Consider the following 26,810-nt stretch of genomic DNA (forward strand, 5'->3'; position numbering starts at 1 on the left):
GGCACTGACTCCGAGGTGTGCCCCCGCCCCTAGCTCTGCACCTCCTAGGGGTGGCCACACTGTGACTCGGAACGTCTGACATTGAGACACTACATTGTAATGAATCACAGATTTCAGTCTTAGAGTGGGGAAGAGAATAAGGTTCCCACCACACGCCCTGGGCCCCACATTGGGACCCTCACCCACTTCACCCCACCCCAGTACTTCAAAGGCCCACCAGGGTCAGGAACTAGGCTGACTGGCCTCCTAGGCCCCATTTTCCCACCAGCCTAGAGCGCCCCCTTGGAAGGACACAGAGCCACCACTTTCCGTCACAGTGGAGAGGATTTGGAGCACGACGCACTGGGTCTCCATCTTGCCTTGGGCCAGTTAGTTACTCCAGCTCTCGGAGTCTCCATTTCTCCCCATGACACAGGGAGGAATGAGGCCTGGGGTAGGAACCAGTGATCATGTATGGAAAGCCTCAGGCCCTAGGCTGAGCACACAGCAGGTGCTTAAACAGTGCCACTGTTAGGCCCACAGGCAGGCCGGTGCAGAATGGGAGGGGAGATGGCCCGACGCTGGGGCCCTTGCTACCGGCACGTCCCACCTATACCCATTTGGCATTACAAAGCACCGCATGAGACAGGCTCTGCTGTGATCCCAGGGTCAACAGTGGGGATGGGACTTGCCCCCGTCCACGGTGGAGTGGGGCTGGTCTGGAGGTATGTCAGTGTAACCTCTGCCCTGGTGACCACCTGTGGCAGCCGCAGCCCCTCTGAGGCCTTGCCCACATCCCCTGGGCAAGGTCCTGTGCAAATGGGGCGTCCATAAGCAGGTGGACCTCACGGCCACCCACAGCTCCCTTGCTCTGAGAGGGGCAGGCGTGAAATTTTATGCACGCCTATGTTTCTAATGTCCTAGCCAGCCATTTTTTCCCTGAGTTATCAAAAAAAGAAAAATCTATATATGACAATCAGGTTGGTTTTTATGATTGACTGAAAATCAAAGACAAAGGGGGACTTTTTTGTCTTGTTTTTGCTATGACAGGTTTAGAAATTTGTTGTACTACATTGATTCAATTTTGCTTGATTTCAGCCATCTTTCAATAATGCAACCGGCTTCTGCTAGCTGGGTACACGAGAGAAAACCCCAAGGAATGGAGAATATTGAAATGGTTCTACCATTTCCATCTTTGAGATGAATGTTCCTCTCGGAGGAGAGCTGGCTGTGGCGTGTGACTGCTTAACAACCCGCTCTACAGAAGAGAAGCCACACACCCTGTGCTGTCTTAAGGAAACAGGAGGGCCCTGGTGGTCTGACTCAACCCCCTTTCCTCAGAGTTATCATCCGCACACCAGTCCTGGGTTTCTTTCTTATTAGGAAAATGTGCAAACTGTTTGAAGCCAGGCTGCCAGATGCGTTCCAGCTTATGAAGCACAGTGGAAGGTTCCCTGACCTGCCCCTAAATCGTGGAGAGGCTCGGTCATTTCCCGAAACTCCTCCTGGTGGCAAATAATAAAACAAAACAAATGGAGGAAGAAAAGTCAACCTGGTGCCTGTCTTCCAACCTCCACCTTCCCAAAGCTGAGACTCCCTTTAAAAAAGGAGAACTGAGGCTCCGTCTGTCATGTAAAACCTTCTGACTTAGAGAAGACAAGATGTGGGTCATATTTGACTGGAAGTAGGAAATACATTAGAATCAAGTTACTTTATCTAAGGAACACATTTGGGTGAAACGAAAGTGTTTTTCTCAGAAGAAAGGGACACCTCCACCCGTCCCTCTCCTGGAGTGGGTCCCTAGGGGAACACGAGAGATGCCGGTGTGCGGGCGATGGCCCAGGCCTGCCTTCCCCTCCTCGATGGCTTGCTTACCTCTTTCTCGATTTCTGCTAGAGATTTGATGGTGATTCCCAGGAGATCAAAGGGCTGCATCTGAAAATACAGATGAAGTCGCCCTTTTAAATCACTGGAAAATGCTCTTCCCACACTTACTTTTATGCATGACAATGTTAATGTCTCAAGCCATGGTGTGATCTAGCGTTTCTCCACCCACTTTCCACAGGAAGACAGTCAGTGGGATTCTCGGTCATGCGTGGGGGTGGCAGAAGTGACAATACAGCCTGCTGCAGGAATGTGGCCCTCAAGGCACCAGCCCCTGTGCAGCGGGACCTCTGCCTAGCTGTGGTCGGTGGCACTCACAGGGGTCCAGGTCTCCTGGAGAACTGACCATGGCTGCCCTGCTTCACCTCTCTTCTCCCCCTGCCAGCGGAACACGAAGGCAAGATTTGCTCTTTCTCGCTGCAGCTGTAAACTGGAGGTGCCCAAGCTCTCCCCGGAGGCCACCCAGCCACTGTGTCTGGGTAAGGCAGGAGGTTTAAGGAACCCCAGGGAGGAAGAGTTCCTTAGGGGGAATCCAGGGCAGGAGCTGGGGGGATTTTGGAAATGCCAGGTAAATGAAACAACTGCCCATCAATTATCATTTGAGAAATCAATGTGGTAAAAAATGATAACATTGCATTTTAATGAGAGTTTTTATAATTTCATGAAGATTGGAGACTTAAAAAAAAATGCTGGCTTTTCAACAGACAGCATGAAAAATCAAATACGCATGGCAGTGAGTGAGCTGGAGGCCCACAGAAGCCTGGACTCAGAGGCTTGGAGGGCGGAGGGCGTCCAGTCCATGTGGCTCCTGGTCTGAGTCCCTGCTGGGCACGTAAGTGTTCTGTGTTCCCCAGCGGGGTCCCTGGCCCAGCCTCCTGGGGCCCAGGCTAAACCTGAGGGCCTTCGACAGAACCCCAGGGCTCTCATGGTCCTGAAGGGCGATAGCCCAGGGGTGGGAGTGGAGCTGGAGCCTCCGCGAAGCCAGCAGGGGTTTCCTGCGAGGCCGGCTTTGGAGTCCGAGGACCCAGACTCAAAACCGGTCTCAGCGCCTCCTGGCGATGCAGCAGCGGGTTAAATCCCTTCCTCATTCCCTCGTCCATTCAAAGCGACAGCCCCCTGGCGGGGCTGCGGGGCACTGCATTGAGAAGAGCAGGGAGCGCAGGGCACCGGGCCTAGCCTTGGAGCCCTGGCCGAGGCGGCAGCAGCACATTCGCGAGGGCGATCTTGGGACGGGGCCACCGAGCCACACATTTCGCTGGCGGCTGCTCTGCCGGTAGCCACGGAACAGTGTGGTGCTCTCTGTGCTGCCAGCCCGAGGGGCGCGAGAGCGGGGCCGCCTGCCCATGCTGCCCGGGACCCAGCAGAGGTGCAGCTGCTGTGTCATTAGGCTCTAACCACCCCACTAAATTCTCCCAACTGGAGCTGGTGAGCAGGACAGAGCAGCCTCTCCCAGGGAACGGCGGGAGAGGCGCCAGCGTCGCCATGGCAACGCGGCCCTGTGGAGTCGGCTGAAGTTACTCGAGCTCCGCATGTCACGTCACGAGCATTTTTCAAGATTAAGCTGCTTACCAGAAGGGTTCAGAGGAGGCCTATTCTATTTCACGAAAATGGAAACTACAGAGCAGGTCAAATCGCAAGCCGGGTGGTTTTAAGCTGGATCCAAGAAAAACACTGAAGGATTCTTTAGCTGTGCCCAAGCTGGGGCCTTCATGTTTATTAGCTACTCAAGGCCAACTTCTGCAGAAAGGATCAAAACCAGAAACGGGTTTGTTGAGCCAGTGTCGGCCAAGCCTGTGCAGCTGGGAGGGGGCCACTGCCAGCTTGGGGGCTGGCGTCATCAGAGGGCCGACCCTAGCAGCGAGAGGCAGAGACCCCACTGCCACTGCCCTCACAGTCTGAAGTCGGCCTTTGGTTCTGGCCAGCTCACTCGGTCCCTTTGATAAAGATGGCGTGGGCCTGGCCTGTGTGAGAGTGCTGATGTGGATGGTGAGGTCCATGGTGGCCTGGCATGGGCAGGAGACCACAGCTAGAGGCACCACATTTGCGTGGCGGCCCCCATGTTAGAGCACAGAATGCAGCAATGACAATGGGAAAATGAGGCAGCCTCCTTTCTACAGGAAACTGTCATCCTTAAATAACAAACAACAAAACTTACTAAGTTGGACTTGGGAGACAAAGAACATTCACAACCAGGGAAGCTCAGGTCGGGTTAATCACGTGCAGCATGGCAAAGGCTCGGTGCACCTGAGCTTGTCTGACAGTCTCTTGCTACTTTCCCATCCCCTAGCTGTTGTTTTCTTCATTTCTCAAACATCTACTACATGGGGCACTGGCTGATAGGGCCAGAGATGCACATGACCCAACCTCAGGAGTTCCTGTCACTGGGTTGTGGGGTTCAGCTTCCAGTGAGAGAGAGGACACGCAGGCAGACAAGATTCCGATGGGGGAAGGAGCATGAGTGCCACCAGAATAGCCCTGCGTGTTGTGTAAATCAGGATGGAGGGACCTCAGGCTGGGGGTGGCAGAGGGGAAGGGCGATCATGCATAACACTTACACTTTCTGGAACACAAGAAAACTTCTCTGAAATCATAAAAGGCACACCATCCATTGCTGCAAAAGAAGAAAAAAAAAAAGATGGCATTAAAGGTACTGAAGATGGCTTTTAGTTGTCCAGCAACCGAAGATGTCGAAACAGAGAATATGAATCCGTCACTGGATGGAGCCAGGTGACACCTAGCACAGGGGTGCAGGAGCTATGAAAAAGGACAGGTCCCACCCTTGTTGCCAGGACACAACATGCTGAGAGAGGCAGGCGCCTCGTCATCCCCTGAGCACCAGGCAGTTGTGTAGACAAGAGCTCTAGGAGCAGAGAGGGGCTGGTCTAGAACCCCCACTCTCCACCCCTGGAATCTGGTCTCTGATCTGTAACGGGAGAGTCACCAGGGGCTGACAGCCGGATGAAGGTGACACAGCTGGTGGGGACAGGCTGCACTGAGACGAAGGCAGTAGGCACGTGCATTAGATATGCTCTAAGGTGCTGTTGGGCTCAGGGGAAAAGTCTAAGTGGGAGGAAAGAGGAGCTTAGGAGTCAGATTGGCTGGGTTCAAATCTCAGCTGGTGACTGCAGATGAGCAACTGAAGTTAAAAGATGAAAAACTGAAGTTACGTTTAAAAAGACGGCACTGCCTACATGACAGGGTGCCTGTGCATCGGAAGTGGAGTGGGTGGGGAGCCTGGCCAGCGCTGGCACAGAGCGGGTGCTTGGCAGGTGAGGGCGACAGTGGCTGTCACTCTCAGTCGCTCAGATCCAGGGCGTCAAGCGCTGACTTGAGGCTCACCAGTGTGCTCAATTTTAACAGGACACGAGAGAAAGGGCATGGAACGGGGATGCAACAAACGGAAAAACCAGGGGCCCAGGGGTGTGGTTCCTTTTCTGTGGCCGCCCCTCCCTCCACCCTGTCCCAGGGGATCACTATCAAAAGCACACGGACAAAAGTGACCCAGGGTGTGCCTCCATAAGTGAGCACTTCTCTACAAATTACAACCTCAGAGAGGAGGACTCTGGTGCCACACCAGGACTGGAAATCCTGCCACGTTGAGGAACAGGTCACATCGGATGAGATGTGACGCCAGCATTCGCAGAGCCAACACGGCAGCATGTGGCTGCTGGGACAGTGGTAGGGGCCTCTCCAGTGTCAGCTTCTCCCTTAGGTCTGGGAAGAGTCGGGAACATGCACCGTAGTCGTGCGGGGCCTGGTCATGAGTGCAGGGATGCGGAGCCCCAAAGTCCTGAGGTGGTGGCTTTGCGGTAAATTGTGGTTTCAGGGAGAAACGGAGTGAGCAGAATGGAAGCCAGGTAGAGTGTGGGGGCAGCATTGGGCAGTGTGCTCCCGAGAGCGACAATCTTTGCTTCCCCCAATGTCTCCTGGAATGATGACTTCTCTGGAACCTTCAGTGGTCATATTTTTTTTTTCTCAGTCCTAACAAAGAAGAGTAGTAGAAGCAGAAAGCAACAAAACAAGAGGAAAGGACATAAGAGAAGGAGAAGAAACTTGGGACAGATCCTCCCAATCAGCAAGAAAAGCTGAATGGCTCATGCTATGTTCATACAGAAATAAAACATCATAGAACTCATTCATGCTTTATTTTAGGGAAGGAAAGAAATGAAACCTTCTTGGGTCAGCATGAAGAAAAAGACACAGCACAGGTGGCAGCAGCCGCTGCATTCCCTGCACCCTCCTTTCTTAGCAGGGGTGCTGTCTAGTGTGGTTGCTGGACTCAGACACTCCTGGTCAGAGGCCTTTTCAGGTGGTGCTGGCAACCTGCTGTGAGCTGCCAGAAGAGACGGGACAAAGGGCCCGAACAGGCAACACTTCCCCAGAAAGTGGGGTGAGGGGAAGGCCCCAAACAATCTCATTCAGTATGTCCCGCATTCGGGCCTCAATCTCGTTCAGTACATCCCGCATGCAGACCTGTGCGTGAACTCTGAGCACCTATGCGTGTGTGATGCTTCACAGATGAAAAAGTTCGGCAATGAATAAAGGAGCCTCGAAGAGCCACAAAGCCTTCTAGAGAGGGGCAGAGTCCCACCGGATATCCAGGAAGAGGTGTGCCAGCTCCCACCACCGTGGGCCCGACCTGACTTCCAGGCCCTTCCCAGTGCTGCTGAGATGGGCTGGGCACTCGTAACACTTCTGATCATTTTAGAGATTGGGAAGCAGAGGCTCTGAGAAGTCGGTGCTTGCTGGGGTCACAAAGGTAGGCAGCAGTGGCCCCAAAGCTCTAGATAGTACAGGCTACTGGACCTCCCCAGTAAAGTCCCGAAGCCCACTGTTTTCACCCGTCACGGTCCACATGTCCTGCTCTCTGCACACACCCACCTCTTCCACGGCTTCTCTTGCCTGCTAGACAGACAGCAGGGTCCGCAGCAGAGTCCTCCCTGCACGCCCAAGTACTGTGCACAGGCTCCGGAAATAGCGAGTGCTCACAGGCACGGGACCCAATGCCGGGGAGTTTCTCAACGAGCTCAGCCTCTGCACACACCCGCAAGCTGGAGACCACGCCTTCCTTGCTCCCCTGTAGAACCCACTCTCCATTCATTCCCCAGGCTTTCTGCCTCTGATGTTTTAAAGACCTTATTAGTATTTGGGGGTGAAGAACTGCCTCTCACTGGTGTCAGCTGTTTCTATCTACATGTCACTGTATGTCTAGGGAACCTGTGTGTTAAAAAGGTGGTAAGGTGATGTGCAAAGACCTGATTACACCAGGACATGAGGGGGCTGGGAAGTACTGGGGATGGCAGAGAGGAAGGGGGGCTCCTCCCATGGAGGCCACCCTAGTCAGAGGCTGTCAGTACTGTCTGTGCCTCCAATGGACAGAGAAGGGCAGGATTTCCAAGATGGGGGTCTCGACTGGCATTCAAGGCCCTGGCCCCTTGCATCTGACCCTCTTCCTGGCTTGCCCATCCCTTCCTCCCTCTATGCTTGCACCTCAACTGTCCTTCCCAGTTTTCTGAGTGCCTCTCCTGCAGCATGCCTTCCCTGAGGCTCTCCCTGGGGTCTGGCCAGGCCTGTGTCTCCTCTCCTCTTCTGGCAGGTGCATGTGTGAGTCACCTCTGAGTTCCAGGTCCCCAGTCCAGGGTCAGGGCCTGGGGGCTCAGGGGCTGTGCTGGACAGGGAGGGCTGCTGTTTCCATGCACAGGGGTCTGGGGAACTGGGTAGGGGGCTCCAGCCTGGGGCAAGTGCCTAACCTCTCTCAGGACCTGGGGACCCTGCTCGCTGCCACCCCCGCCTGCTGCTGCTGGAGATGAAAGCCATGGATGGAAAAAGCCAGGGAATCACTTCCAGGGACTGGGAAGATCTAAGCAGGGAGGGAAATGTTTTAAAAAATTCATATAAAATTAACCATTTTAAAGTGAACAATTCAGTGGCGTTTAGAACATCACAACGGTGTGCGGTCCCCACCTCCATCTAGTTCCAAAACATTTCCATCGCTCCAAAGTCAACCCCCTCACCCGTGAAGCAGTTTCTCCCTGCTCCCACAAGCAGCGTGTGTTTCTTTTTCCTTCCAACTGATGGTCATGTCTTTGAAAGAGAAGGATCTAGAAACATAGGTAGTCCTGTAAGCCTGGCTTTCTGAACACAGTAGCCAGGCCTCCTGTCACGCTGCGCTCTTGCCTCGCTAGTCAGCTAGGAGATAAGGAAGAAAGGGTTTGCCCAGACTGGCTGCTCTGAGTTGAGGGCTTTAATACAAATCAAGGAGAAAAAAGTAACTTGTGGATATGGTTTGGCTGTGTCCCCACCCAAATATCATCCTGAATTATAACTCCTATAATCCCCACGAGTCGTGGGAGGGACCCAGTGGGAGGTAATTGAATCATGGGGGTGGGTTTTTGCCATGCTATTCTCATGAGAGTGAATACGTCTCATGAGATCTGATGGTTTTATAAAGGGGAGTTTCCCCTGCACATGCTCTCTTGCCTGCTGCCATGTAAGTCGTCCCTTTGCTCCTCCTTTGCCTTCTGCCATGATTGTGAGCTCTCCCCAGCCATGTGGCTCTGTGAGTCCATTAAACCTCTCTTTCTTTACAAATTATGTAGTCTTAGGTATTTCTTCATAGCAGTATGAAAATGGACTATACACTTGTAAAACTTAGATTATCAACAACAGTATTTTTTTGTATATATATTGACATAGTTTAGATATATGTCCCTGACAAGTCTCATGTTAAAATGTAATCCCCAGTGTTGGAGATGAGCCCTGGTGGGAGGTGTTTGGCTCATGGAGGCAGATCCCTCATGGCTTGGTGCTGTTCTCACGGTAGTGACTGATTCTCACGAGATCTGGTTAAGTGCGTGGCACCTCCCCTGGCCCTCTCTCTCACTCCTGCTCTGGCCATGTGATATGCCTGTTCCCCCTTCACCTTCCACCGTGATTGGAAGCTTCCTGGGGCTTCCCAAGAAGCAGATGCCAGTGCCCTGATTCCTGCACAGCCTGCAGAACTGTGGGCCAAGAGCCAATTCAGTCTCTGTTCTTTATCAATGCCCCAGTCTCAAGTATTCCTTCATAGCAACGTAAGAACAGCCTAACACACAAATATACATATCACATATATTATGTAAAAATATACCTTTACATAGATTATAGATTTATATTTTGTATATAGAATATGTAAGTTATAAATTGTATGTTTCCATTACAAGTGTATACATATGTATATGCATATACACACCCATATATGATGAGGACAAGGCCCTCCCTTAGCCACTGAGAGACTGCAGGGAGTGGGCAGGGCGCTCACCCCGCCTCCCAGTGGGCCCTGAAGTCCCTCAGAGGCACTTCCTGTTTGTCTGCTGGCCCTCCCCACACCTGCCTCCAGCAGAGAAGCCCTCCCTCCCAGACCTTCTGGGGCACCCTGGGGAGTTGGTGGGGCCCATGGTCAACCTGCTCCACATGAAGGCGTCGAGGTGTCTGGGTGAGGGCACCTTCTGGCCCTGAGGCAGGCTCAGCAGTAACACCTTAGTGAGGAGGCAAAGATGAGATGTGAGATCATTGTGGGATGCCCCACAGCAGCCACTGGGAGGGAAGGAAGACCCATTCCTGAAATGTCTGAGGGGCAACAGGCAGCGGCAAGGCAGGCCCTCAGGACTTTCACAGCCTCACGCCACCCCTCGGCCCACACGCTCCTGACTGGACCAGTGGCAGAGGAGATGAGGGGACCTGCTTGGACCTAATCCTGACTGCAAGGAGGAGCTGTCTGGTAAAGCAACAGAGACGGGAGCCTCGGGACAGACCACCACCGTCTGAGAGTTTGTGATAGAAGGAGGGGCACAGTCAGATGCTCCCTATGTTCTTCTAGAAAACAGACTTTTATTTTTTGTAGAGATAGGGGTCTCACTATGCTGTCCAGGCTGGTCTCGAACTTCTGGCCTCAAGTGACCTTCCCAGCCTGACTTCCCAAACTGTTGGGATTACAGGTGTGAGCCACCACACATGGCCTAGAAAACAGATTTTAACAAACTCAGAGGAAAGAAAGAGGAGGTGATAGGATCCAATGGGCTGAAGCTCACAGTGGCAGCTGAACTGAGAGGAGTGGGGCTCTCACAGTGCCCTTCTCACCAGCACAAGGAGGCTCCAAAGAGAAGCAAGTGCCACCAGGACCAGCGAGACTCTGCTAAGCAGATAATCTGCCCACCAAATCCCACTTATTTTAGACAATCTAGTATATCAAAGATTAAGGCAGACTGAAATAATATGGATTTCAGCAAAGCATCTGACAAAATTTCTCATGTTATCTATGTATACAAGATGGATAAATACAAGTGGCTACTGCGGAGGTTAGCAGAATCCATAACTGGTTGAATCACACATTCAAGAAGCTGATTAAGAGACCAATGCTAACCTTGAATAACCCCTGGGAAAGGTGCCCAGGGCATGATCAATGACTCAAATGAAGACACAAAGGATATGCTTATCTAATGCATGCCTGATGGGAAGCCGAGGTGGGCAGTCTATAAACCAGATAACAGAGTGAAAACCAAGAAAGTCAAAAAAAGTTGCGACCATGGGCCAAATGTAATGGAAGGAGTTCACTAGAGACCCACGAAGAGTCCCGTAATGTAGGTCCAGAAACCCAGCTGTGTTGGATGGAATGGAAGAGGTGCGGAGTAACAGCAGGAGACAGGAAAGAAGGCGGCTGTAGGTGAGTAAGTCAATGATGTGATCTGACTATTTAAACGGAGCATCATAAGGTTACAGTGCTGCAGTCCTGGTGCCCGGATGAGGAGTCACTCGCCCTGGTCTACTTGGAGCTGGAGTGGGGCGCTCAGAGCCAGGACCACCTTCCCAGAGGGTCATCCCAGGGGCCTTTAAGGAGGCCAGGGTGGTGAGGGAACCTGAAGCTAGACCACAGGAGGGAAAGGAGAAGCAGCCATCAGGTTCAATGGCCCAGGAAGGCACAATCCTGTCCATTTCTGTTCATCCTAGCACCCTGCCCAGCACCCCCAGAGCCCAGTATGGTGTCCAGCACATGAGAACTGCAGCAAAAGTGGGGACTGAGATAAGAGAAGACTTGAGGTGAACATAATCAAATGTCTGCACATGTTTTCATGGTGGTCACAGCATACGGGGCTAGACGCAGACAGCGACTTGCTGGGAAGTTAGGGAGGGAATTTGTGTGTTGGGCAGAAAGCTGATCGGTGGGACTGCTAAATCCCCTCTTAATTCCATAACATCCACGTCTCCTCTCATCTGGGCAGCCTTTTCGTATTTTAAAATATCTAGAGGTTTGCAAAACATAATTCTTAAAATCAACGGCATGCATTCTTCATGCGTTCCAAAAGAATGTTCATGAATCATCTCTGTCCTGGCTTCTCCTGGGGAGCCACGTTTACTTCCTTCCTTTCTTTTTCCCTAGCTGAAACCAGCATTTTGTCTTTGTTATTCTTTTAGAGCAGAGAGACTGTGATGTTCTAGCATTTAGTCTATTTCTGAGTCCCATGCAGGGTGACATGCTGTTCGAGGAACTGGAGACAGAGCTGTGAATGAGACGCACATTTTCACCCCTGACCTGTCCCTTCCACGCAGCCTAAGGACTTGGATGAGGCTTCTCCTGCCGACACTACCTGACCAGTCTGCAGTCACAACCCAGATGCGGGGACAGCACCTGCCCTTTCCTTGGCAGAGCCAAAGACGACACCCAGGTACACAGCGGCCCTCTCTCCAGGCCTTAGAGCTCTCAGTGTGCCATGACAAAGCCCCCCACCCCCAACAAACCTGGGAGGTAGAGGAATTCTCCCCAAGCCCAGTTCTACAAAATAGAAAAGGAAAGGAAATTCATGCTTACTGCCCACACACAAGGTGGTGAACATGCATCAAATAACTCAAGCCTCAACATTACCACTTAATGTGATTTGAATGTGTCCCCACCCAAATCTCATGTTCAATTGTAATCCCCAGTATTGGAGGTGGGGCCTGGCGGGAGATGACTGAATTATGCGGGGAGAGGATTTCTTCTGGATGGTTTAGCAGCATTCCCCCCACTTGGTGCTGTCCTCATGATAGTGAGTGAGTCCTTGCGAGATCTGGTTGTTTAAAGATGTGTGGCGCCTTCCCCTCTGGCTTTCTTGTTCCTGCTCTGGCCATGTAATAAGCCTGTTCTGGATTTGCCTCCACCATGACTGAAAGCTTCCTGAGGGCTCCCCAGAAGCAGATGCTGCCATGCTTCCTGTACAGCCTACAGCACCATGAGTCAATTAAACCTCTTTTCTTATAAATGACCAAGTCTCAGGTATTTCTTTATAGTAATGCAAGAATGAACTAATACACCGCTTGCAAGGCTTAGAGGAGTTATGAGCCTTGGCTGGAGCCAGGATTCAAACCCAGAGTGTAACCTGCACTGGGTCTATGGGGGGCTGTGGCAGGGAAGGAGGGGCTTGGAGCTTGGCAGGCCTGAGTTTTTGCTGCAGCTCAGGAGGTGCAGATGTGCAGCTGTGCACAGGCCACCCCACCTCTCTGAGCCTTACTTGCCCTGTCTGTAAGGTGGGCATAATACTACAGCTGTCTCCACGGGTGAGAGTGGAGAAAAATGAAATAAGACAACAGAGATAAAGTACCCACCACGTAGGGAAGGCTGGTCAGCTAACTGTGGCTTCTGCTCTTACCAAAAGCCATGTGCTGGGGCAGGTTTCCTTTCAGTACCCGACCAGTGCTTTCTTCTTCTTCTTCTTGTTTTTAAATTTTTTTAAAAAATTTTTGGTGGCAGTTTTAACAAAATGCTGATCCACAGCATCGAGCTACCACCAGCAGATGAAAGCAAGGATGTGCTGCTGGCTCTGTGGCGCAATTAGCATTCTCCTAAACAAACGAGCTTCAACAGAGCTGTAATTAAGCAGGCCTGTAATTAAGTATATGCCCTTTATCATAACGATCATGCTTAAAAATGGCATGATGCATGGAACTCTGTTATTAATGCTGTAATCCCAAACTGAAGTGCGAGTACATAGAAATCAGCGTGTCAGGCCTGTCACCAGAGTGTTTGTAAAATACATTAAAGAAAAACCCCAGAAAACAATGAGCTCATTCAACTGTTCTTTTTACAATCAGGCACTACAAGTCAAGGGGATTGTGAATGCTTACAGATTCTGCAAGGTTTAAATAAATAAAGCTCTAATCTGCTACTGTATTAATCCCACCCCCTATTTTAAAGAAGGAAAAAGGGGGTGCTGGGTTTTTTTTTTTTTTGCCAGCTGACCTGAACGCCTGTCTTTGCTATTCTTGGGGAAGCAGTCAGTCCAATCTGCATGCTGCATTTGTTTGGACATAAAATTGGATTCCTGCTTGCACAGACAGCTCTGCCATGAATCTGTAGGAACTTTGCCTGGCAACGAGATGGGATTATAGCTCCTGCATCCTCCCTTCGTATGGGAACTATAATTTTACCCGCCAAGGCAGTCCTCCAGAGCCATCCCTTGTTTCTCCCCTCCAAACACACACCTCAGACTTCTGCAGGCTCAACACAAACCCACCACCGACCAATTCCCAAGGGCTCCGGACTAAGGACCACCCATCGCCCCGGAATACCTAGTTGCTCAGAGCTGCCAACCCTTATCCCTCCCCAGTGTGTCAGTACACAGACGGGATGAGGAAATACTCCAGTCAGCACATGGATTAATTTCAACACGCTTGATAAAGAGAGTCATAAAGTCATGTGGTAAAAATGTAAAAATTTAAAAAAAAAAAAAAGACTCCATTACCAGCATCTCAATTGTTATCTGCTTAAAGTTGTCAAGCGGTGTTAAGTGAACTCGGGTAATAGTACCTCAAAGTACTTGCAGAGATGCTGGTGAACAATGAGGCTTATTGGCAGGTAGTCATTTTCGGAATAAAATTAAATGCAACTGGAGTGGTGGGAGGCCTTTAATTCTGTGTGCCTGCTCGGGGCTTGAAGCTGTAAATAGTCAGCAACCCCAAGCCTTTCTTCTCCCCTTTCCTGTGGCGTTTCAAAAGTCCTTTACAATTTGTGATGGGAAAAATGCCAGCAACTCAAGATCTCAAGGCCATTTCTCAAAACTCATTTGCAAACCAAAACACAGAGCCTGTTTTGCTTTCTTGGTGATTTCACTTTGGGGATATTCCTTGGAAGGTATTTGTAGATGCCTCCAGAGCTGTCTGCTCAGTGACATTCCAATTGAGTTTACACAGGGCCAACAACTTCCTTCTAGATCCCCAAAGTAATTTGTTTTGCCATGTTATTCATAAGCCAAAAGGAGTGATTTATCAGCCACTGCCGGAGCCTCCCGCGTCCCCTGCGTGAGAGGCAGCATGGGAGGATGGAGTACAGGCGCCGGAGTCGGACCCGTGTGAGCGTTCAGCCGGACCCAGTGCTTGTTAGCTGTGTGGCTTTGGGCAAGTCACTTAACCTCCGAGTCAGATTTTCATCCGTCAAACGAGGATCATCGTGCCCACTCCGCAGCACCGCTGAGGGACCAGACAGCAACAGGAAAGAACAGCCCGACCATGGCAGCCACTCAGAAAATGGGGGCAAGGCTGCGGTTTTATGTCAAAAGCAGCTGACTGTTTCTGCAGGAAATGAGTTCAGACCAGGCCCCACCTCTAACTAGTTCTGTAATTTGGGACAAGTGTTTAACGTCTCTGAGCCTCTGTTTCCTCAGCTGTAGAAGAGAGAAAATAATAATACCTGGACTGCAATGACATTCAAACAAGATAAAAACATTAAGCCCTAGGTGCAAACTAACTGCTCAGTAACTGTTGGCCGTTCGTATTAGTGTTAGTGTTAGTGTTAGTGTACAGAGGAAAATACCCTTTCACGGTTGACCTTTTTCTACCTGCTTTCACGCAAGAACACAAGTGCAGCCATATTACATTACACAATCCATAGGCTGTGAGACCCAATCCAAAGACGTTTGGTGGGACGGAAGCAATGTGTGCCAAGGAGTGACTCACTGGGTCCCCCAGACCGGGGTACCCTCACACCACAAACGAACGTTCTCTGAGGTTCCATTTGGCATGAGCAATCTGAATATTACACACACACACACACACACACACACACACACACACACACACACAGAGCACCGACTCCTCCTAGGCTCCCCGTCTCTACACAGGAGACTCTAATTGATGGGCCCGCTTCATCCCTCTGCATTCCCAGCATCTTGGGAGGAATCTAGGGCCACCAGCCCACCCACCTCCTCCTTCAGGGCAGTCCCTCCCTCCAGGGCCCAGGGTGCAGTGCCGGGCTGCAGAACCTCATGCAGGTCCAGGTCAGTTCTCTGAAAGCTGTGGGAGCACAGAGGGAGGGCAGCTGCCCCACAGACCACACCCACGAGAAACTTGACACACAACAATAAGAACATTCTCACTGAGACTCAGAAGCTTGGATCTTGCTTTCAAGTCGAGCTTGACTTGCAACACCAGAGACAGCAGACACCAGGGAGAGCCACGGTCTGGGGCACCCAGTGAGTTACTCCTCAGCAAACATTGCTTTTGTCCCTCCAAATGTCTTTGGGTTGGGACTCACGGCCCCTGGGTTATGCAATTTAATATGGTTGCACTCCTGGTTTTACGTGAAAGCAGGCGGAAAGGGGTCTACCGCAAAAGGGTGTTTTCCTCTGGACAGCAGTAATAACACTAATACTGACTAATACTAACACTAGTGGCTAACAGTTACTGAGCAGTTAGTTTGCACCTAGGGCCTTATGTTTTTATCTCATTTAAACATCATAGCAATCCAGGTATTATTTTCTTTCTTCCACAGTTTAGAAAAGAGAGGCTCAGAGACATTCAAGAAACTTTTTTTTAACGTTATAAATATTTAATGGCTTGGGGTAGGGATCAACTGCATTTTGCTCAAGGTAAAGATAAAACACAACTCAGTGATACTTCTCCACGTGAGTACAAAGGTGCCCTGGTGGCTGAGAGGCCACTGGGTCAGTGCACACACCTGCTGCCCACAGTGACGAACACAGAAACTCCTCAGTGAGCTCGAGACCAAAGGAGCTTTGTAGATGCAGAACAAAAAGCAGAACCAAGGTCCAATGCAGATATGTTACCTCTAGTAGCGACCAAATCCTCTGGAAGAAGGCAAGCTCTAAAACAGGCAGTGTGATCTGCAGCCAAGGCAGGTAACTGAAAGCAAGGGCCTGGCAGGCATGGCCTGTGACTGCTGAACACGCTGTCCCTGGGGCTGAGCATCACATATACCCCCCGGTTGTGGAGCAGGGAACCTCAGGCTTGGAAGACGTGCTTTCTCTGCCAGCGCTCTTTTTACCTTCTCAAAACCAACCCATAAATATTTTTAAGTTGCACTCTTTCATACTTCAGCACAGGAATATATTTTCAAAGGAAACCATTCCAATAGGATAGCTAAGTTAAAGCACCCCTTGCATCCAGAGCCACTGATCCCTGGGCCCTTCTCAGAGCAAGCCTTGGTAGTGGTCTGTACACAGCGCCTGGGGTCCCGCCGGCCTGTTTCCTATGCGTTCACCTGCGTGTTTGCATGTATAGAAAAAAGACAGAATTTTATTTTTTTATTTTTCAGACATGGGCTCTTGCTCTATCACCCAGGCCAGTGTGCAGTGGTGCCATCATAGCTCCCTGTAGCCCTGAACTCCTGGGCTCAAGGGGTCTTCCTGCCTCAGCCTCCCAAGTAGCTGGGATTACAGGCATGAGCCACTACAGCTGGCCAGAATTTTGTTTTGTATGTATTTGTGTTTTTAATAAAAATAGCATCACTGCATAAGTAACTGTTTTGCAATTTACTTTTTTTCACTTGACTGTCAGAGAGGTTTCCAGATCAATTCCTAGAGCTCTGTCTCAGCCTTTTTCACTGTTGCACAGAAGTAGGGTCCAGAGACAACCAAAAACCAGCCTGCCAGGAGCCCTGATGGCCATTCTCAGTGGCCTGAAGGGCATCATGAGGTCCCTGGGGAGCCACTAAAGGGTCTTTGAGCTGGAGAGAGAGATGGCGAGATTCAGGTTTTAACAACGTCTCCCTGGCTGTGGAGAGGAGAATGAATTGCAGGGAGTGAGGCTGGAGCAGGAACACCAGGGAGGAAATTCTGATGCTGAAGCAGGCGAGGGACACTGGTGGCCTGGATGAGGGCAGTGGCAGTAAGAATGGAGGAGCTGGGGAAGACCAAGGGACGTTTAGATGGAAGAATGAAGAGACCTGGTCACTGGCTGCAGAGGGGCAAGGCGGAATCAAGGGTGACTCCAGGATCCTGGCCTAAAGAGCTGGGAGAACGAAATGCCAGGTACTGACAGGGGCATGGGGGCCAGTGGAAAAGCAGCACAGATGAACTCGTGGGCCCTGCTGAGCATGTGTCAGGTTTGAGGGGCTTGGGAGACAGTCAAGGGGAGGCAACTGGTCAACACTTGTTAGAACATCATGACCGAGAATGCGAGACGGATGGGTGAGGGCTGCGGGGTGGAGATCCAGAAATGAGGCCTGGTGGGCGGGGATGTGAGGGTGAGTTTGGAAGTAACCAACATGGTGATAATTGAGGCCATGAGAGAAGATGAAATATCTGGAACATGGTGAGAGAGGGAGGCCTGGGACAGAGCTGAGGAATGTTAATGTTCCAAGCTGGCAAAAACAATGGGAAGATCAGAATGTACTCTGTGATACTGGATCAAAATCAGAGGTATCATTATAAAGTCAGTTTTAATATGTGGTTGCAGATAGATACATAAGCGCACATCTATGTGTGTTTGTGTACACTTACAGGTATATGTGTACATATATTTCTCTCTACACACACATGTGCGTACATTTCTCTCTGCTGAGGCAATGGCAGTTCGGAGGCGATGGGACTCCTCATATCCAGACTCTGCTTTCTAGTGTCTCCTCTAAAAGAGACAGGAGCTCTTTGGAGAAGTGGCTGATTCCGTGCTGGGCAGGAAGGGAAAAGGCCAGGAACATCTTGTTGTGCCAGAAAGTAAAGAGGTTCTCAAAGAATCACAGGAACACAGCAGAAAGGCACGAGAGCCAGCCCGAAGGGGTTCCCATTGGCTAAATACGAATCCATTTGAGCATCAAACTAAAAAATGACAACAATGCGTAAGAATACCACAGTCCATACCAATATAAAGAAAGAAATCGGCTGAGGATAAGGGAAACCTCGTCCTTATATACTGGAGAAATGGCAGAGTTATGAAAGTCAATGGATGCGAAAAGTGACAGGTGAAAATCTGATGAGGAACAAGTTATTCACATAGGCCTACGGTATTCCCCACAAATTACCTACTAATTACAAAGGTAAAAGCAGTAATTTTACAGTGAAGAAACCTGCCACGCAGCACCTTCACCAGGTGATCGAAGCTAACTTCACCGGTACTGGGTCACACCAGCACCGTGGGCCTCCCAAAAGGATGCACTGAGAGTGAGACTCTATCGATGGCTTCAGGAGGATTCCTGCCAAAATGCATAACAAATCTCATTATGAGAAAACGTCAAACAAGGGATATTACACAAGGTACGGGATACTGAAGTAAAGGATAGGATCTACAACACCCGGGGGAGTCCTCACGTTATAGCCCCAGAAAAGGTGATGTTCAGTTTAAATTACTTCAATCAAATCTGATTTCCGGCTGGGCACGGTGGCTCACACCTGTAATTCCAGCACTTTGGGAGGCCGAGGTGGGCAGATCACCTGAGTTCAGGAGTTTGAGACCAGCCTGGGCAACATGGTGAAAGCCTGTCTCTACTAAAAAAAAAAAAAAAAAAAAAATCCAAAAATTAGTCGGGCATGGTAGCACACGCCTGTGGTCCCAGCTACTCAGGAGGCTGAAGCAGGAGGATCGCTTGAACCCAGGAGGTGGAGGTTGCAGTGAGCTGAGATCGCACTACTACACTCCAGCCTGGGTGACAGAGCCAGACCCTGTCTCAAAAAAAAAAAAAAAAAAAAAAAAAATCTGATTTCCCACAAAAGTGAGTGGCATACACAAGGTTATTATAGGTCTATCCCAGGGCTGATATCCAATTTGTAATAGAAATGATCACAAACACCAGAGTTACTTAATTATAAAGTATGCATCTCTAGGGCACCATAGAAAGTGCTCTAAAGTATATGTAAATAAATTCAACGACACGATACTTTTTTCCTCCTTAACAACTCCTGGCACCTGTCAGGACCAGAAGGCTTCTTTCGTGCGGCCTGCAGTGGTAGGTGGCAAAAATGGCAGCAAATCCCATTATCCGCGTATGTGTGCCCCCTAGCAATATGATTTGTCAGTTCTCCCATCAAGAGGCGTAATCTATTTCTTCACCCCCGAATCTGGGCTTGGCCACGTGACTTGCTTTGGTGAACGGGACATCAGCAGTTATGACACCAGCAGAGACGTAAACATGCTTGTGAACCCGGGTTAGACTTCCCTTGCTTTGGAGTGCTGGGTCGGCCAAATGCACAGGCTCAGAGAAGCCTCCTGGAGCATGAGAGATCACGTGGAGCAAACACGAGCATCTCCAGCTAAGGCATCCCTGGAGCAGTCAACCTGCCAACTACAGACAAGGGAGTGAGGCCATCTCAGGCCATCCCAGGCCATCCGGCTCCAGTCAGGCTGACCTGGACCAGCATAATCACCCAGTGACCCACAGAGCCATGAGAAATTATAAATGTTGGCTGGTTTAAGCCCTAAGTTTAGGGTGGTTTGTTATGCAACAAAAACTAACTGATGGAGGGGCTACATCTTTGAGAGGAAATTCAGATAGATTTCTCCAGAAACTGCTCTCTTTGTATCTTTATACTGGCTGCCTTAGAATAAAGTCAGTTAACAGAAAGGGCTTTGGTGTCAGACAGCCCTAGGTTCAAATGCCCGGCCCACCAGGCACTAGCTCTGCACCCATGAAACATGTTTATTGAGCCTCTAGAATGGGGCTGATTATTCTAGGGGAGATGCAAGGATTCAGAAAGATAACACATATAAAATAAATGTTCAGCATGTGTTAGCTATTATTATCATTACCACCCCAATAATGTGCAGAGGCTGAGACTTTCTTGACCCACTGCTGGAAGGACCTATTTTCAATGTGCTCCCCCCACCCCCTGCCCCACCAATCTGGAGGCCACTTGTGCATTTAGAGAGTAAGCTCCATGACAGCTGCACCTCCGGCTCCTAGAACAGCATCTAGCATATAATGGCATCCAAAGAAACCTACTGAATAAGTAATGATGGGAAGAGAATTGGCCTTGGCATCAGGGGGCCCAGCTTTCAGGCAATCAAGTCTGTGTCCCCATCTGAGAGTAAAAGGGTTGGGCTAGATCAGTGACTCATCCTGGTGCTCATCTGGTGAGTTTGAAAAGATTATCACTGCCTGCCACCCCCAACCCCAGGGGTTCTGATTCAATTGGTCTGAGGGGTGGGCTCTGGGGATCAGCATTTTTTCAAAGCTCCCCAGTGATTCTAATGTGCAACCAGGTTTGAGAAGCCCTGGCCTAGAAGATGTTTAAGATCCAGCTCTGATAGTCTTCATTCTCACAAATGCTGAGTCACCCCAAGTATTAAATATGTATTGGTGATTTGAGAACCTGGCTTTAAACCTGAGGATGCAATATATAAAACTCACTAAGTTGGTCCATCCTACATGACAGCTGATTTCTGTAGTCCTCACCCAGATTCTACTCATAAAGTCTTCTCAAAAATGTTCTGCAAAGGTAAAAGTAGGTCCTGGGCCTTCCCTTCCTCCCCTGAAACCAAAGGGCAAGAAGAGAGAGAGCGTCTTGGATGCTTTGGGTGTCTGAAGCCAATACCGGCACAAGAGAGCATCTGTCTAAGGGAAGCAAAGCATGTCAGGAGTTACAGGTGTTCTTATTTAAAACTCACAATGGCCCTGGCACTGGCATTCCCACGCCCCCCAGAAGGAGTCTGAAGCCCAGAAGGGAAGGAACTAGTCAGGGCCACAAAGCTGGTCAACGGCAGAGCTGGGTGGACTCGGTGATCTCCTAAATCCACTGCCTTCCTCCATGTGAAGGAAGAGAGGGTAACACCTTTCCATGTGACCTGAAGAAGTTATATAGAGATGGAAGTGGAGAAAATATAATCAAGAAGGGTGTGAAAGTGAAGGCAAGCTCCATGGAGTTAAGGGACATTAGGGAGTGCCCTCCGGGCCCTCTCCCAGCAGATGCCATTCATGGCCAAGACACATATTCCCACGTCAATATCACTGGAGTTCTCTTTCAAGTGCAGACCTCGTGTGCCATTCCTTTACTTAAAAACTTCAACGGTTTCCTAAAGCTTATAGGGTCATATCACATGCTACGGTCCAGGCCCTTCCAGGCTGATCTCAACCTAGCTTTGTTCTCTAGCTGGCTCTTTCCTTCCTGCCACTCTGCTCCCTACACTTAGGATTTAGTTCTCCTGGCCTACTAACCACTTCCTACTGAGTCAAGCCTTCCATCTGTGATAGGCCTTTCTCCTTGCTGTGGGCTCAGCCTGGAGAGCCCTTTCCTATTTATCTGCTTGTGAACTCCTCAAAGAGCAGAAACATGACCCCCTGGGCTGCCTCCTGAGCTACCACCCATCGGAGTGGATGACTGTGCTCCGATCATCTGCCCGGATGTCTTCCCCTGATTATGAGCTCTGCGAGGGAACCATGGTCCCTGCAGGCCCAGGGCCTGTAGGTGGGGGAACTCTCAGTAGCCAAGGCCTGGATGAGGTGATGGACAAATGAGTGAATAAAGCCATGTGCCCAGAAGAAAGCTGCTTCACAATGGGGATTCTTTAGGACTCTATGAAACAGGGACATCCCAACTCCTTACTCGGATTCCATGATTTAATCACTCATTTATCTGCCCAAGTACTGGAGTGATGAAGATAGTAGGCTTGAGCATTGTGCAAACTGGAAAGCTATAACCTTGTTATAAATTTTGCTTAAGATTTCAAAGACTCCCTACAGGTTAAGAAAATGGTATAAAATATGACATTTGGTACCACAGCACAGGGATCTTCTGACCTTCGTTAGTGGGACCAAGTCCCCCAGGACCTGAGCACCTTCAGGAGAACCCAGAGAATTGGGGATGGAAGCTCTGGAGCTCAGGCTGGGGGGTGACCCCTCGGGGGACAGCCACCTGGGAGAGGCTATTCAGAAGGCCCCAGGCTTCTTCCTCCCCAGAGCCACCAGGTGATTCCAAAAGATTAGTCACCATGGTGGCCAGGGATAGACCAAATAAAGAGGGACCTGCCATAGAGCATTGGCAGCAATCTAAACCCCACTTTTATTTTGTGTGAGTTGGTACCACTTGAGTGCATTCGAACCACGTCATCTCTTCATAATAAAACTTAATTTACGGAGAAAAAAGGCATTTCTATGCCTTGTATTTTTCTCATTTTATAGCAAGCAGAAATACTGGACTTCTCAGTCCAAAACAGAATACCTGGCTTTCCTACCCCTCACATAGCTACTCGTATCATCTAGCTGAGCTGGATGTGGCTGACAGTCCTCAAGGTGCGTGTGAGAGGATGGGAGCCCTTAGAACCCAAGCCTCTTAGGGACGGGGGGCAGGAGGACACACACCGACCTACACAGAGGTTGTTTCCAACCAGCAGGACTGTCAAGAACCATTTCCCTTGGAAAAGGCTTCTCTTGAGAGCAGCACACACCACACCCACCGGCCCAGGACTCAACTTGAGTGGACCAGCCCACAGGACAGCCGGGACATGAGACGGAAGGTGCAGCGTGAGACGGAGCTGATGCCGAACTGAGACGCGCTTTGATCTGGAAATAGCAGGGATGTGCTGTGCTGCCTTCTATCTGGTCGCTGTGTCTATGAGGCAGAATGCCATCAATTATCCAGATTTCAGATTTAATATTAATCTTTAAAGGGCATGTCATGAAAATGTATCCTCTAAATATTGGTTGTGAGTTCACTCCGTAAGCCTATCAGGGGACACGGGGGTGAGGCGGCCGCCTATCAGGGGACACGGGGGTGAGGCGGCCACCCATCTCTGCCTGTACCTGTCAGGGGTATCTCCTGCCACCTGACAGTAATTTCACCTGAGCTCAGCAGTCCCACAAACGAACAATTCCGCCAGCCACTCTAACCACGGTCTCAGCTCAACCTTAAGATTTAATAACAGGGCCTGCTGGTATTATTCTAATTTCTGCCGCTGATGAACTTTCAGAGGCAACGCGAGTTGAAATAATGAACGCAGAGATGACAAAGAATTCTCATCCAAGGTTCTCTGAACTATCCAGTATAATAAGCACTTGTTCCTTTCTACAATGGGCATATAAAAGAGAAATCTAAATAATAATTGCTGTAATTATCTTGAAAAATATGCAGAGATTAATGGTGATTATGAAAATCTGTATAATTGTTCTCTGAAATCATCTCTGATCAAGTGGTGTCTTGGAATGGCCGCTGCCAGGGAACTTTTGACACCGAACCTCACGTGGGCACCGCAATGTGACACTTCGGCTTTCTCCCTGTAAAATATTATCCTGTGTTTACGAAATTGGTTTTCATCACTTCCAATACCCTGGCCTGCATTTTAACTCTTCGTACCGGTGCCCCGCGGAGGCTCCAGGACGCCCCTAATGGGATGCGTATGTCATTGTGGTTCAAGGCTCCAAGTTCAACTTGTTATTTATTCAAATAATTAATTACTCTTGTATCTATCGAGCAGTTTGTCATGACACATTAATGACTTGATAGACTTCTATGAACTGGCAAACACAGAACAGCAGAGCGTTTTTATCGTCATTTAATTTTAAAACGATCCTGTGTGAAATTATCTAGTCGTGAGTGATGGGAGCATAAAGCACAGACTCAGCGAAGCCTCTTTTGGATCATTGCTTTATTAATGGTAACGTCAGGGAAATGAAAAATGCTAACATTGTCATATTCCACTGCTGGGTGGAGATGAATGGCTGGCGGGTGGGCGAGGGCCCCATGCTCTCACCCCCATGGGCACCGAACCCCTCCCAGCGCTGGCCGGCCAGTTGGGGCTCAGGGCCTTGGACACCCACCCACACGCCCACCCCAGAACCCACCTCCACGCCCAGGCTCCCACCTCCACGCCGGGGTTCCCTTTCTGGGTTTACAGCTCTCCACGTCTATTACTTTGTGTGTGTGGTCTTTTTTTTAAAGTTGGATTTTCCACTAGTGATATAAAGCACCCTCACGAAAACATTTCGCTTTATTGCTTCGAACATTAAATGTTATTAATCCAATAGAAAAACGTTAAAGATATTGCTGTCACCTTTAAATGTGAAATGATATTAGGAGCTAAAAAACGCTGGGTTAGTAGAAAAGACGTTCCCTTAGTTTCTTTCAAGCCTTGAGATAGGCGGGCTGGGTTGATGATAAAATAATTTTCCTACATGGCTCACAGCACAACATCTGCTTAAAAGAGCTCTTCTTTTTTTTATATATATATATATGAAAACTGTTTCTCGATTGTTTTAATTACAAACTTGGGAATCTGTGCAAGCTACTCTCCAGCAGCGTGATCCAAAGACGACAGACAGCAATCCCCGTAGAAGCCACCAGGGCCAGCCTGCGGGGGTTGTGGGGGTGCTGCGACGGCCATGCACAGGCCCAGCTGGGGACAAGGGAACTGGATCAAGGCATCACTCCTGGCCTCCATGGAAAAGGAAGAATAGGTGGACTTCTCTTCCTTATGAGGTTCCAGTTTCTGTTTTCCTGATCCCGGTGAATAGCTCTGCCACCCACCTGGATGTCTGGTCCCAGGGTCTGGGAGGAACACAGACCTGTCCCCAGACCTCATAACAGTCACCAGTTCTGTAAATCCCAAAGAGAACGGTGGTGGTGACTCACGTTTTTCAAATGCTTGCTCTGTGTCAGGTTGTAGTCTTGAGGTTTTCTGTGTATTGACTGATTTAATCCTCAAGGCAACCTCATGAGGCATGTGTGTATATTATTATTATTATTATTATTATTATTATTATTATTATTATTATTCCTATTTTACAGAGGCCACTCAGGCAAAGAGCAGTTAAGGAACCTCCCCAAGAGCATCTGGACAGCAGAGTTGGAGCCAGGGTTGAACTCAGGGAGCCTTCTCATTCCATCTGGAGATCACTCTGGAACTTGCCCTCCCCCCCACCTCCACTGCCCGCCACCACCCCCATCATCTCCCCAACGTGCTGAGGCCTAAATCCATCCTTTGGCCCTCCCTCCTCCAGACCCCGGTCAGGGAGAGGGGATGCCCATCCCTCTGGCCTGCCATTAGCTGCTTGGCTACTCCTGGCTCCACTTCTCTACACAGGGGATAGAGAAAGAAATGGAGCCCAAGCAGATGCTTCTGCAATAGATAGGAAGTGCAGCAGAAGCAGAGCATCTGGGGGCATCTCCTGGCACGACCGAGAGCACAGCTGGATGCGAGCTGAAGCAGAGATGTTAGAATTCTGAGGATAAACAAACCAAAGAATGTGGGAAGACCTGAGCCAGAAGTTTAGTTTGGCGACTTATGTTGTGGAATGCTTTCCTTCTTCAGATGGAGACACTGAGGCCCGAGTGCCTGTGACCTTCCCAGGGATGTGTCCAGCAAGGCGGCAACAAAGTCGCCTCATCGTGCAGTGAGTGTGGTGACGGAGCCCGTCCACCCTGCCAGGGAGGTCTGAGCAGAGCTATAGCCAGCAAGAGCAGCTGGGCGGAGTGTTACAGGCCCAGCGGCCATGGGGCACACAGCCAACTGATTTGGGGATCCCTAGGGGATCCCTCAAGAAGACAGGCACGTAGGCCTCTAGAGCCACTAAGATTGAGTTATAGGACACTGCAGAGGCCACGGCTGGGGAAAAGTGGTTTCAAATGGGAGCCCTAAATTCAAAGTCCAAAGCACATGCCCCAAATCTCAGGGGCAGCTGCTTCCCAACGAGGGCGGCTCCACTCATGAAGCCCGCCTGTGAAAACCATCACTGAGCCCTGGAGCCCTTTCTCTCCCTCGAGATGGGTGGGCTGGAGCTGGCAATTCTGGCTCTGAGACAAGCGGCTCCTGTGGGAGAGTGGGAGGCCCAGGCGAGCAGGGCAGGCAAGGATGGTTGCAGGTGAGCACGGCCTTTGGGAGCGCTATAAAAACTGTGTCCTCCAAGCTGCCCCACATCCAGAAGAGGCATCCTTCCGCTCCAAAACTCTCAAACCCGCGGGCATGCCACAGTCACCTGGGCTGCGTGCTAAAATACACATCCTTAGCCCCAAGCCTCCGGAGTCTTTGACTCTGGGACCGCAGGCACAATGGCACCGTGAGAAATGCTGCTGTGCACGGGGTGCCTGCGTGCCACTGGGGTGAGGGTCTCGTGGTCTCACGGGCACAGTTCTGTGAAGCTTTTCTGCACCAGCAGGGCTCTCCATTACCTGGAAGGACCAATGGTGCTGGGGGCAGGCAGTGATGCAGCACTGGTCATCAGACAGTGATGCAGCTGTGTCTTGGAGATGGCCTTGGACTTTGTGCCGAGCAACATGCTACACTGTCCCCGTGGGTCACAGTCCCCTGAGGAAAACACAATTGGCCCGTTTTATGGCTGGGAGAGGCAAGGGAGCCTTGCCAGTGCAGTCAAGGGGAGGCCTGCACTGGGACCACGCAGCAGGCCAGGCTCGTGACACTCCAACCGAGTTTACGACAAGGCATCAAGAAACACCGGTGCCAAAGCACAGCCAGGTACCCTACCTGCCAACTGATTACTTTTTCCTTAGTATGTAACCCAACCTGGGGGTTCTCTTAGGTCCAGACCTGCTGTGATCTGAGCCCTTCAAACTTGCAGGATGAAAAGAACCCTGAGAGATCCTTGGTCATCCATCTTTATATCCTCAGTAAGTTTTCTCAGCACTTAAGGTTTCTAAGGTATTGACTTTCAGTAGTAGAAAGATAATACATTCAGATGCCTTGTGAATGCCTTTTCTGGATTCCAGACAGAGGGTGTTTTTTCGGTCTCTCTCTACCTAACTCAAATTGAGCTCTTCCTATTT

The 26,810-nt window shown here is 50.1% G+C and overlaps 1 protein-coding gene across 2 annotated transcripts in view; it reads right to left on the reverse strand.

Annotated features, from left to right (window-relative positions):
• The window catches only part of MVB12B (multivesicular body subunit 12B), a 179,760-nt gene that overhangs the window by 20,587 nt on the left and 132,363 nt on the right, over positions 1–26,810 (reverse strand). For both annotated transcript variants that reach the window (XM_050760566.1, XM_050760567.1), the window contains exons 8-9: positions 4,419–4,474; positions 1,855–1,914 (exon numbers count right to left, since the gene is read on the reverse strand). In XM_050760566.1, the coding sequence (XP_050616523.1) occupies positions 1,855–1,914; positions 4,419–4,474 (116 nt within the window). The remainder of the gene's footprint in view (positions 1–1,854; positions 1,915–4,418; positions 4,475–26,810) is intronic.

The sequence above is a fragment of the Macaca thibetana genome, chromosome 15, assembly GCF_024542745.1.
Source record: "Macaca thibetana thibetana isolate TM-01 chromosome 15, ASM2454274v1, whole genome shotgun sequence".
In the NCBI taxonomy this organism is placed as follows: domain Eukaryota; kingdom Metazoa; phylum Chordata; class Mammalia; order Primates; family Cercopithecidae; genus Macaca; species Macaca thibetana.